At 36.3% G+C, this 14,448-nt stretch overlaps 1 protein-coding gene across 2 annotated transcripts in view; it reads left to right on the forward strand.

Moving 5' to 3' along the window:
* The window catches only part of PKD (serine/threonine-protein kinase D3), a 170,870-nt gene that overhangs the window by 118,284 nt on the left and 38,138 nt on the right, over positions 1–14,448 (forward strand). For both annotated transcript variants that reach the window (XM_069848490.1, XM_069848491.1), the window contains exons 10-11: positions 1,676–1,864; positions 5,516–5,626. In XM_069848490.1, coding sequence (XP_069704591.1) covers positions 1,676–1,864; positions 5,516–5,626 — 300 coding nt within the window. The remainder of the gene's footprint in view (positions 1–1,675; positions 1,865–5,515; positions 5,627–14,448) is intronic.

Genomic DNA, 14,448 nt, shown 5'->3' on the forward strand with positions numbered 1-14,448 from the left:
CTGTAGAATTCCTCTTGCATAGTACTGTGTAACAGTTAAGGCTTGAAATAGCCTTCTCTAGAAAAAATACATACTAACATAATGTACAGTACTTCATAATTTTCTGTAGCAAAAGAAAAAAGAGGGAGAGAAAGAGAGTCGGAAAATGTGATAATGGTTAATAGGGTGAAGGATAATAACTGATGTCTGCTGCAATTATAATAGAGACAGACATGATGTCAACAGCACAATGTTGACAGATACGAGTATGATTGAAAATAGGTTGGATGAGGCACAAAGTGGTTTTGGGGCTGGATGGTCCTGTGCTGATTATTTTTTGTTTTGCACCAGCTAATGAAGAAGAGGAACAATGTGAATGGTGAAAAAATCTAGAAAGGCCTGTAAAACTATTTATTTAATCCGTGGCGCTACAGCCCATGAAGGGCCTAGACCGACCAGCCGGCTGCTGGGCTCACGCCCACATGCCGAAGCAGAGGTGGACGATCATCCAACCAGAATGGAGGTATCGTGTGATTAGCACGATGATCCCCCCAGCCGTTTTAGCTGGTATTCGCAACCGGATTTTGCTACCTATCGTAGCTTCCCAAGTGCATCACGATGCTGGGTGGGCACTGATCCCATACACTGGCCGAAATTTCATGAGAAAATTTCTTACCCCATGAGGACTCGAACCAGCGCGCATTCCGTAATGCGAGTCCTAGGCAGGATGCCTTAGACCGCGACGGCACGGCGCAGGACCCTGCGAAACTATACCTGGATGTAAACTCTGTAAATCTCTCCATTCGATCAAGATTGAAAAGGACAGTGGAGCTTATCAAATAACTGTATAATAGTAATGAAGCAGTTGTTAAAATGGTAAACTGGAGTCGAATATCATGACTTCAAATAAGGTTTTGAGATTTAGAGAGTATTTTGTAGTACTGGAACTGTGGGAATCCCAGTCAACGAAGGTGTCATCTTTTCATTGAATCTTGCAGACGAGCAGGTAATCAATGTCCAGGATAAGTTTGACTTAGTGTACTCTGTGCCATCCTAAAAGAGTTATTGTCATAACCATGATTACAAAATAAATCTTTGGACCAGTTAGAGAAAACGGAACATGGAGAAGAAGATATAATTTCGAACTGTACAGATTATATAATGAGCCGGACATTGTTAAATTCATAAAAATAAGAAGATTGGATTGGGCCAGGCATGTTGTGAGAATGCAAGATGATAGGGTTGCGAAGAGAGTTTTTAAATTTATTCCGATGGAAAGAAGGAAGGTTGGGAGACCGAGATTGAGATGGGAAGACTGTGTGATGGATGGCATCAAGACTTTGGGTGTTAGAAATTGGAGAAGTTTGGCATTGGTTGGGAGGAATGGCGAAAACTTCTGAAGAAGGCCAGGGCCCATGAAGGGCTGTCATACCATTGATGATGATGATGATTACAAAATCCCTATTCTGTGCCTTCACTGTAAGATCATTTCTTACTCTAGTGTTAAAGGATCACTTACACTGGCAGTCAGTCATTGAGGTGGGAGACCACTCAGATATTCTCTATCCTGGACATAATAGTGTTACTTAGCAACAAGGTGGGAAAAATTCTGTTCTAAATTAAATTTTTGTGTATGACATGGTTTCGATTTTATGAATTAGTGTTATTCATATCAGAACAATTTTCGGTGTTACAGATGTGATGCACTGTTTTGAACTCCGAACAGCAAATGTTGATTATTTTGTTGGAGAAGATCCTTTGTATGGACAGAAGGATGCTACGAGCGTTACTTTATCCCATGCCGACACTGGAGTTGGGGCTCATCTTGCGAAGAGCTGGGAAACCAGCATTCGGCAAGCACTCATGCCTGTCACAACTCATCCAAGTAAGAATTTTTTTCGTAAAAAAAAATTGAAAATTTTATCTTTTAATCACATTATATGAGACATATGCATTATGTAGACTTAATTGTTTCTTTCCTGAATTTGAGTTGTGTAAGATTACTTTATGTTTGTACGAAGTATTGTGATGATGAAAAAAAATATATTTTGAGATATTTATGCAATAACATGTTTTCACCATTCCTGATACCAGAAAAATGGTTTTCATTATACTACCTATATTCTCTATTTCTCCTAAAATATTGGATGAATTTTGTTCAGTCAGTATCCATGAGTCAGCTCATTCGAGACAGCTTAGAGATACCTACAGTAGCTATACTTTATTAAATTAGCACAATCCTAGCTGCTTCAGAAATAGAACAAAATAGAGAGGCTGTTTTTCTGTGAAAATGTTACTTTCCTGTAGTTGCAAATTACTCTCAGAACTCATATCTTGCCACAAAGAGTTTGAAAGTGTTGTAAGATAATAAAGACTTTTGAAATGTGCTCATTGTTAAGGATTAGCCATCATTAGTCTCTCTATTATAACACTAGACAGGTGAATTTCCACCAGAGGTAGTTTAAAGGTAAGCGTTCACTACATCGTATCGCACGCATCAGACGAATCGCACGGATCGGAAAAAGACTATCTTTGCTGTAATTGTTATGTAACCGCGTTCACTACATCGTATCGGACGCATCGCCTTTCGGCAAATCTGTCCACGTTTCTTGGATGGACAACTTTTCCGATGCGTGCAATCATGGCCTTCTTTAATAAATAAATTTTAATTGGTCAACTGTTACTATTATGTTGTGCCATGTTCAGTGTCGCGCCAAAATGACAGACGGAAAACTTATTTCGCTTGTAGAAAATTGCGAAGAATATATAATTTGAGACATTCCCATTACAGTAATGAAATCGTTTCTTGCAAATATATTATATAACCAATATTTCTTTCGTTTCTTCCTCTTCAATTAAGACGCATGAAGCAATTACAAATTCTTATTCTCTAACAGACGTAATTAATAGACCTAACCTCAACTCCTCTGCTTTCAGTAATGTCAATATCGTACGACGTCATGTTTTAAACAGCTGATAGGGGAATCCGATGAGGCGATGAGATGGAGCCGTTACAATGAACGCACTGCACTTAAAATATCCATTGCATGCGATTCGTACGAGGAGTGAGATACGATGTAGTGGATGCTTACCTTAACAACTTCTCCAGAGCACTTCTCATTAATTGACAAACCTAATATATCGTATTTACTTCTGTAATTTCCCCCCAAAGATTTAGGACATGTTTTTCAGACTTTAATTTTGTTCGCGTAATTTGTCCCTCTTAATTTAAACAAAATTGGACGCTTCGTCTTCTCATAAGAGTGTCTTTCGTGAAGTTTCCAAGTATAAAAAAAATAAGCATTGGGAACCCAGACTCTTTATTCATCCCTTCTGTAATGAAAAACGTCTATGATTCCTCTGATGACAAGGAAGATGATTTGGATTTGTCTGCTGTTAAAAGCATTGCACTGTAAAATACATGCATACTTGTAGTTATAGTCAAAAAAATGATTTATTTTGTTATTAACCACGAAGTGGCATTACAGATATCATTAAGTCAGTTTCACTTACCATATACGTACTGCTATCTGCTGTATCTGGTGTTGCCATCCTCATAATCATTGGAAATTGTAATGCTTTATTCATCCTCTTCATCGCTGCTATCCAAACCCACATTGATCACTACTTCTTCTTCCATTAAAGTATCCCGATGCCAGTCACTCATTGTAATTAGTGCTGTTTGTTTCATCTGATGATGCACATAAATCAGTTTTGCATCATGAATAAAGCCCATCTCACCACCATCATGCACCACAATAGCCCTTTGACCTGCAGAATTGTTTTTTTTTTTTTACCCAATGCCACCAGGTTGTCTTTTCGACATTTCTGGTCTTCTCTCCTGGCCATGGCTTAGTTGTAACCCACTTCTGAGGTTGGGGCACCTGGAAGGTGGAATTACATTACCCCAATGATGTGATAGGATGATTATGACTGTGGTGCCAGGAGAGGTCTTATATCTAAACTTAACCTAAATTCCAGACCATGGACGAACACAGGAATAATCCCCTTTAAGGAAAAATTCCTGTGCTCTAACCGGGAATCGAACCCTGGACCTTATGAACTATAGCCAGAAGCTCTGATCACTAGACCATTAGGCTGGTCGTAATTGTAATTGTAAATTTAATACTAATTGTAAAAATTAAAATTAATATTAACAAAATATAAAAGTAGCTTTTCTTTTACGTATGTTTCATCGCATTTAACAACTAGAATTCAATTTTTTATTTTCAAATAATACAAGATTATGGTTTCCAAATACGAACTATATTTTCTGGCGTCGTGTGAGTGTTTCGACTGGGACCTGCAGAATTGTTAAGTAGCATACCAGGAATTTCGTCATGTTGCCAACACTTTTTAACTATATAATGGATATGATCCCATGTCTTATCCGTATATAAAATTGGTTTCTTTGGTCCGTTTTCATTTTTCCTCAGTGTCCTCAAGAAAGCTGCTCTCCAAGAAAGTGTTCTGGCATTTCATTAAAATATGTCTCATATTCTTACTTTTTTTTTTTTTTTTTTTTTTTTTAGTTAAACCCCCATAGCTTTTATTAATTGCCAAAATGCTTTTTGTCTACCACTGATAGGAATTTTCTTTTTTAAAGCCCAGAATAATTTTTTCACTGTAGGAATTTCTTTGCGTTCTGCAAAACATTCTAGAAATTTTCTTCAAATTATACTGTTATTAAAATCATCCTCTTCGAATACCTTCTTACGTTTACGGTTTTTGTTGAGAATTAACATTTTAACGCCAGAACTATTTACTTTCTCACATCCACAATGTTCCACACCAGAACTCCACCACTGGTAAAGCTAAATGTCCCGACTAATACACTTATTTTCTTTACATAATTAACAAATTAATTTTTATGCGAATATTTTACATGCAAGGAGTTTAACACTATGACCTGAGATTAGTTAAGATCAGGCTGAAGGCATTAGAACCAACATATAGCAGTACAAAGAAAGGCCACAAAATTGTCCATAATTACTGAAATTGTATGTGCGTGCGTGTGCATGCTCTTTAGCCTTAAACATGCTATTTATGATCAGATTATTCTAAATATTTTGCAGTTTTTGCTTAATTTTCCTCCTCCTCGATTTTTACTTCCGAACTTAAAAACAAAAAAAAAGACGAGAAATTGCGCGAGTAAATATGGTACTTAAAATATCGTTATAAATTACTAACTTCTTTTAATTCAGCTATCATTCTCAAATACCGATTTCTGTAAATAGCAAGCGACTTCCAACATACAAATTGCTGAATCAATTGAATGTCTGCACAATCAGTTGCTGCTAACATACTTAAACTGTACTGTTTATAGGAGGAGTCAGATCTTAAAAATTCTTGTGTGACTGATGTAAAGAAGTGAATTGTTGCAAAACAGCATAATCATCCACTCTCGTGTCTCCGATTATGGAGGTCGAGTGTGAGATATCAGCCTCCAGTTTTGTCGATCATATAATGAACAATTGTGTCATCATTATTACACTATATACTGTAACTTAAGACGTGTTGTCAATGTCCCTTCCAGAGGGAGATGTCTCAGACGAGCCAGAAGAAAGGATCACAGATATGAGTCAAGTTTATCAAATTTTTGCAGATGAAGTTCTTGGCTCTGGTCAGTTTGGAATCGTGTATGGAGGTAAGTCATGTATATCTAACATATATTTTGCAGATGCTTTAAAAAAGCTTGAAACATAATCACACCACCTCTCTAGTGATCTTAATGAATATTTTAAGAGCATTTCTGAAACGAAAATGAAGTTTTACAAAGATAGATAATGGTCATGTGAAGAAGGTGATTGTGCTCCACAGGAACTGTTTGTAACTAGAATAGTTGGCGTATCATTTTGCAGGTGTAATATTAATTCCCAAAAATAACATACTTAAAAATGGCTACTAGAAAACCTGGAGGTTCATTGCCATCCTCACAAAGCCTGCCATTCCAAAAAGAACATAGCTTTTTTTTTCCAACATAATTTAAAATATTATACTGAATGACATAACATTTAAGTGGATTATTTACACTTCATTACAATAGGAAAATGCTTCATAGAGACCTTGTAAATATCTAAGAATATACATGACTAGCACTGTAAGTCATTTTATGAAGGAGGGACACACAGCTTTGAGTATTGAAAAATTGGTGAAATTGGATTTTTTTTTCTCAGCAGTGAATAAATCTGTAACCTTGAACACTATTTCTGTAATTTTACACTACTTTCAGATTTAGTGAAATTATTACTGATATGGGTAATTATCAGTACTAAATGGGACCACTAACTTGTGTTTATTAAAGAGTCCCTATGTGCTACAGTGCTACAGCACAGTGATAATTTTTGCTCAAATAATGTATTTGTAATACCATAGTATCTGATCTGTCATTTAACAATTTCCCGTGGTTATATTCATGACGCATTATCGAGTGTTTAGTCTTCGCTCTTCGCTCTTTGGTGCCTCAGGGGGTTCGTTGTGCTACTTTGAACTTCATATGAGAATGTAGACATTTATGCGCATGTGCAAAGCTGAAATCACTGCTCTGATTGGCTATTTTTACGCGGGAAAGTGCTGTAGTCAGCTTCAGCACAACACAGCTTGGAGATTGCAAAAGTAAAGCATAACGAAAGAATGCTTGTTTGTGGAAGAACTCGGAACTATTTACAAGGTATTTGGTAATTCAAATATCAGACTACTCCTGCCATCTACCTGTAGGCCTATGAGGTTCCTCCTGAATCAGCTAGCAAGCAGCAGAAAATTGAAGCCAAGGAAGTATGTGACTGTATAATTCAGGAAACTACTCACCGTTTCCAATCTTTAAGCTACCTAGACACAACAAAATTGTTAAACAGCAACATTTTTTAGAATTTTTCGTGTAATTTTCGTGAATGCGAACTTGAAGTTGCTGTCAACAGCTATACTATACTGAACAAAAGAGTGTTAGAGACACAACTTGGAGTTCTATACGGAAAACCCGGCTTCCAAAATATAGATGTCTGTTCAATTGTTACAATACATAGTCTGCAACAATTTACAGGATCCATTCCGTGAAGTAACGAAGTTGTTAAATATTTTGGTTACAACACCAATGGTCACTGCTGAGCCAGAAAGATGTTTTTCTTGCTTGAAACGCATAAAAACGGTTTTTAAGAAACACTATGTCCCAGGATCGTCTCACTGCTCTTGCAATACTGTCAACAGAAAAGAGTATGATGTCCAAGATGGAGGGGTTTAACATCAGGGTAATTGACAAGTTCTGCAGTAGGAAGGAACGTCGTATGGACTTCATATTTCGTCACCAGGCAAGTCTCAAATTAAGATAAATACATATAAGTGTATACAGTAGGCCTATATAGAGATTGTAGCACACTCATTATTTTGACCACCAGCCACTACTGCTGGTAACTCGAGGCAGTTCTTAAGATATTGCACATTGTGCATATGACATTCAGGAATAAACGAAAATAAATAAATAAATACTCAGAAATATTGATATTTGTGGAAATTATCAGGGAAACAGAATTTGAATACACAAAATGCAGCTGCCACATTGTATTGCTAATTGCCCATAGTACACAATTACAGAAATAATGTTTATTGAGTATATAAAGTGTTTAAACTACAGATATATTCATTGCTGAGGAAAAAAATTGAATTTCACCAATTTTTCAGAACTCAAAGCTCTATGTCCCCTCTTAAGTATGCTGGACCAATATGTTGAAATATTTCCTGTAGGAAAAATATCCTCTGAGAGCACCTACATACTTAACAAGATTGTATCAAATACAATTATTTATCGACAGAATTACATGTTTTCATCACCTGTCACTCCTAAAAAAGGTTACTAACACAAAAATAACACATGGACACACACATGTGCACAGAAAAAAAAAAAAGATTGTGATTTGCTATCTCTCTTTGCGAGTCTTTTACATATATTTTTAAAACTACTCAGTATTTCGGAATACGTGGCATGATGGCACCATATTACGATTCATGACATTTAAAATGTATGTAGTACTGAAGGAAAGTTCAGGGTAAACAAAACTTCACTGTGTCACCTTTTCTATTTGTCCTACACATACAGTCCGCATTTCACGAGAAGATCAGAGCAAGAAATGCGAGTTATTCCCCCACTCTTATAACCTAACCCCAACATGGAGTTGGCCGGCCATTGACAGAGCCGTGCTTGTCCCAGCCGGCCAATGACATCACTCCCATCTACCTGCTCCTTCAAGAACGCTGAGTTACTGGCTTACTCTCTCCTCTTACCCCGCAAGGACCGTACTCCCCTCACAGGATCCTCTCGTGAAATTTGGACAGTGTGTACACATATTCATTGTTGACTTTTCTCACACTAGTGAACAGTCAGTCATCTGTACTTGTACTTCAGTCAATCTTCTTAATGTATCCAGCTGTTTGCTGACAACATAAAGTCCACTATAGTCGACTGTAGTCTATCCAGTTGTTGTTTTTCACGAGAAATGAGGGGTATTTTGATCAGTGTTCATTATAGATGCCTGTTGCTAGTAGCCAGAGTTGGGGTGTAGTCAATATATACTGCAGGGCTGTGTCTTCTGCAACTGGTACTGATGATTTAAATTTACTTCTTTTGTGGTTTATGGATGGACAGTATAGAAGAATGTGTTCCAGATCTTCATCATGATTATTACACCACGGATAAGCAGGATTATCAGAAATGTGAAATCAGTGTTGGTACAATTGAGTGACAATGTGACCTGTTCTGGGTCTTGTTAAAAATGTTTCAACATGTCTGGGCAAGTTTTGTACTTGTACTTCATTGTGTTGACATGCTTGCTGGTAGAACAAAACAAATTTCCTGCATATAACCTTCAAATGCTTGTCGACTGCATGAATCAGAGATGTGGAGTGTTACTTGGTCAGTGCAAACTTGTCTCCTGCTAATAAGGCAAATAATTGGCACTCTGACATAAACAAATATCGTGACTTATCAGGTATCTCTGAGAGAATGAATTTCTAAGTACACACAAAAGAAAAAACAAACAAACAATTTTATCTCAAATCATTCTGTCTGTGCAATTAATAATTAATCTCACACACACACACACACACACACACAGAGAGACAGATACAGGCACAGACAAAGACACGTGTCCGTACTTACAACCTCAGGTGGATTGTTTCTGATTCCCCTCTTCTGTTATAGCTTATGTTTGGGAGAATAATGTTAGACAAAGTATGAATTAATAATACCTTCACGATGTTGAACACAGTGCGAGATTTACATTATGTCGAAGATGCAGACATTTTTGCCACATATGACAAAGCAAGAGTTGTGAGCTTGCTACAGAAAGAACCTTATTCTTCTCTTAACGCTCACAGATACATTAAGTATCTTTACCGCTACAGTAGCCAAAACACAGTGTCGATTTTTATTTGTGTATTTAAGAAGGTTTCTTATATTTAACGTATAATATTCCAAAACAAGAAAGTTGCTGTTCCGAACCCTGGTATCACTCGGACATATGATTATATGAAAACAAATGTACATGACTGTGTTCATCCACTATCTTGGTTTATTGCACCACAAGCAAGTAGGTCTTGGCTTTTGGACAGAATGTGCTTTCCATCCTAGGAGTCCGCGATTCGATTCCTAGCATAGGCAGTGGAAGAGATTTATATTCTGTCCACAGGACTGGGCCTTTGTACCTTGTTCTGTGTTGTTTTATCAGTGGACCTGTGCCATGCTAACCACATGACCAGAGAGGATTATAATATGAGCTTGTCTTCATTGTCAGTTCAAAGTTATATCCCCCATGCCACTTTGGATTGTGAGCCAGTACAGAAAGATGGTGGTGAAACAAATGAAGGAAGAAAGAAAGACAAATAATTCTTCCCAAAATGCATGAACTAAAGTAATATAGTATTGTATTAAGTAAAAGTATTTATGAATAATTTCGAGGGAAAAATTGTTCCGGAGCCGGGTATCGAACCCGGGACCTTTGGTTTAACGTACCAACGCTCTACCACTGAGCTACTCGGGAACTCTAACCCACACCGATACCCGGCTCCGGAACAATTTTTCCCTCGAAATTATTCAAATCAACTTTACAGGGAGTTATACCTGAAATCTTGATTTGCATAATACACGTCACTGCTCGTTAACAGAAAACCACAATTTAAGTCACACGGAGTTAGTGTGCACTCGAAGTTGGTTGCTTGACGGTTGTCAGCCCACTTTGAGGTCTGTGGATATAGAGGGAAAAATTGGATCGGTGTGGGTTAGAGTTCCCGAGTAGCTCAGTGGTAGAGCGTTGGTACGTTAAACCAAAGGTCCCGGGTTCGATACCCGGCTCCGGAACAATTTTTCCCTCGAAATTATTCAAATCAACTTTACAGGGAGTTATACCTGAAATCTTGATTTGCAAAAGTATTTATGTTGTGACTAAGAATTGTTCAACCACCCAAACTAAATTCATCCTACATTCAAGGATCAATCACGCTATGCATAAGAAAGGTTTAAGCATTTTATGTAGGTTGCAAAGGGGTAGAGAAGTGCATTCCATATATACTATAACCTCTCTTACCCAATTCCCATCCTCATCTTCATGTGGTGCAACCGTTCCAAACAAACAAGGCCCTGGGGACTGACTGCCCATGATATGTAGACAGAATGTATATCTACTCCATAACTGTATATATGGAACATGTAAGTCTGTGCCTGTTTCTGAAAACAAATTTATATCAAATTGGCATACAGTACATTCAAGAACACGCTTTAATTGTGGCTGCTAGATTGTAACATGTGTTTACAGCTTGATTTTGAGCAGTCTTGCAAACTTAGTGAATTTGAACATTGGTTTAGCTACAAAAATTACTGATTTATTGTTATTGATATAGAAACTTATCAACTTATTAACTTCTCACAGGACATTGATAATAGTACAAGTATTTGACTTCAGTGCAGTTTCTTTAATGCCTTCCATGAATTGAAGTTGCCAACACTCATTAAGTCAAGATCCAGCCATTGGAGACTAACACTGTTTAATCACTGTAAAAAGACAACCAAACATGGAAGAAATTTTCAATGATTTTGAAAGTAATTATTGACATAGAATTTTTTTTTTTTTTTTTTTTTTTTTTTGCACAACTTTCACTTTTTCTTATATTTTAAGAATTCTTATTAGGATAAAGCTGTCATCTATTCGTGCTGCTGAAGTTTATATGTATTTACAGGATTATCATCTTTTCAAGATATGATGATGATAAAATAAATACCTAAAGAATAAAGAGAGCTGATAAAAACATATGAACTATAAAAAAATACACAGAATGAAGAAACCAGGAAGCAAAAATAAAAAATAAATAAATGGGGGGGGGGGAGATTAGTGTGCTCGATCCACTGACCTTACTACTACTTGTTTAGCAGATTATCCAGTAGGCTACAGAACTCTTTGGAGCTGCAGTCCCTTTGCTTGCTTACCAATGATAAGGGTGAGAAGAAAATTCAAAAGCTAAAATCTTGAAAACTAACGCCATTTCAACAGGGTTTTCGGATGGATATTGATTTTTTCCGTGTATCTAAAGGTCAAACTTAGCTTATTTCAAAATAATGCTTCAAAATATCATGGAAGAATAAACTAATTGTTGGTTGAGTGTTAGAGAAGGCCGTATGGCCTTAACTCTGCCAAGTTAAATAAATCATTATTATTATTATTATTATTATTATTTTACATTGTCCTTCAATGTTACTGAAATTATAATTAATTTTATGTGATGATTGTCACTGTCCAACATAAAAATGAAAAATGTGATTTTACTTCTTAACTAAAGTACGCATCAATTGAAGAGTGTGATTCTAAAATGCATTCAATCCATTATTTTTATCCACCGTCTACATACTCAGCAAGTTTTCAAGTGACATGCACAATAACACAAATTTTTAGACCAGGATTGGCATTGTTTTTTAAGAAAAGATACTTAAAGTATAATGATAGACATTTAAAAAAAATTAGCGTGTGCGCTCTGTTATGTGTGTGCGTGCGTGCGCGCGCCATAAAAATGGCCAAATGGACTCAGCGAATTTTGGTATAACACTCTTCAATTATAGTTCTTCAAGCAACATTTCCTTGCACATCATCAGTTTATGTAATATCATTTTCTGGCTCTGGTGTCTGTTCATTCAATCATATTGAATACATGTGGAATTATCTCATCATTTCACTTTAGGTAAGCTATGGGAAGGTTTATAATTATAATCCAGAACTGTTATCTGACATTTCAGAAACATTTATCAGACAAATACTGCTATCGAATAGGTATCTGACATTCTAGAAACAGTCATAAATAAGGGTGACGTAACTACAAAGTATATAGTAATCATCAGGAAATATTGCATTTTTGTTTTTTTCAAAGCACTCCAAATATGATAACTCCTAGAGAGTGAAAATATCTGGAGGTAAAATAGTCTTTCATTTGGATCTCAAGAGGGTGACTCCTTTCCGAGAATCTATGCATGTGAACTCGTAAGTTAAAATTTTACAATGGAATACAGAAGGACAGCCTCAATGTCTCAAGCCTCTCCCTCTGCCCTCCCCCACACACATAAAAACTCCAAATGTTTTAATAACAATAATGTACATATATTCAGGATTTGAGAATCAAATCTCCTAACACAATATCAATTACAATATTACCAAATGTACTAATAATTCATGAGTCCAGAATCAAACCTCGTAACACAGAATCAATTACAATATTACCACTTCAGGAATTTCAGCATACATTTACTCAAGAAGTCGGTAAATAAGCAGCGAAATTTTAGTTTAAGTTCAAATGAATCTCTCATCATCTTCAGAATGTATTAAGGAAATAGATATCACAGGAAAGAAATTAAATAGTTAAACTTAATATATGAAAAAACAAAACTCAGCTACACACATATGGTGCTTATAATCCATCAAATAACACTCCTGATATTGAAAACATTAAAATAGCCTCAAATTGTGGCCATCGTAATAATAGGGCCTGATATAATCTAAATTCTGATGAGTGTGATGTCACTGTAGCATGTTATCACTAGACGCAAGCAGGTGCAGCTTTCGAAGCAGGACACATTGCACAACCACAGTGCAATGTACTTATGTACAGTGTTATATAAATGTGTGATATATTCAAATAAATTGTGGAATAGTACATTATGCAACGAGCCTATAATGATAGTAATTAAGAATCGAGTATGGATATTTATGAAACAAGAGCAAGCGAGTTTCATAATTTTCATATGAGCTTCTTAATTACCATTATAGGCGAGTTTCATACGACTTTTTATGCTCGACCATATTTCTAACTTGAAATTACCGGTATTCAGATGTATACATTTTATTTGTTTCTGACAAGATCGGAAGTGACCTTGTTCTAGGTCGTGAATTGTGAGATGTGCGCAGATGCAAAAGTATTGATTTTTTCCGAGGAACAATAATGTCATTGACCTTGACGTAGTCCCGTTAAAGTTGATAATATTATAATATTATAACCTTGATTATTGAATTCGACATTGAAAAACGAGATGACAAATTGAATTTATTTGAATATTATTTACAATTAACGCTAATTATTATAGTAACAGAACATAACCTTCTGTGACAGTATTGGATTTCCAGCCTCCGTGACTTTTCGCTAATTCTCTTTCGATTGCATATCCGAGAATAATCGATACTTGCGGTTTTATAACGGTACAAAGCTGACTTGTTATTGGCTGAACACATGTAAGCTGAGTTATCATTGGCTGAAGACCTGTACTTTAATGAGTAGGTGTACTTTAATGACATGCATTAAAGGACTGCTACCAGGTGTATAATTACTACATTTCGGCATGGTCGAGCATAAATTAACATAAAGCAGAAGCTGTTGCACTGTAGTTGAAGCATGCCTAGGCATCTCACGCAGGATATGTGGGCAGCAGTCGTCCAGAGCACATCCAGAGTCATTCTTCAACCACCGTGGAACAGCTTCTAGGTATCTTAATATGCTTCGTTACCATATAACTCACTTAGTTGCCATTTGTTTGACATTGAAGAAGTCTCACTTGCATTTACACAATCTCCAATAAGTGAAGAAGCTTAATTAACTTCCTGTTCCACTAACGACGATTCTGTTGCGAGTGACTTGGAAGATGCTCACAAAACTATAAATTCTTTTCACTGAAAAAGAAACCTTGGGAAATTTCATTGTGGTTGGATGACCGTAACTGAAACATGTAAGACCAAATATTTGGGGGTGATTCGTAATACAAAATTGGCGTTGAAGAAACATCTTAAGTATATTTGTAAATAGGCAGAAAAAAAGCTCTCACTCTTAAAATGACTGGCAGGAATAAAATAGGGATAATCTATGCACGTCTTAATCCAGCGCTGGTCGCTATGTGAACATTTTGCTAAATATAAAATTCAAATAGCAGGCATACCAGACTGGAAGTTTGTTCCT

The sequence above is a fragment of the Periplaneta americana genome, chromosome 15, assembly GCF_040183065.1.
Source record: "Periplaneta americana isolate PAMFEO1 chromosome 15, P.americana_PAMFEO1_priV1, whole genome shotgun sequence".
Lineage (NCBI taxonomy): Eukaryota > Metazoa > Arthropoda > Insecta > Blattodea > Blattidae > Periplaneta > Periplaneta americana.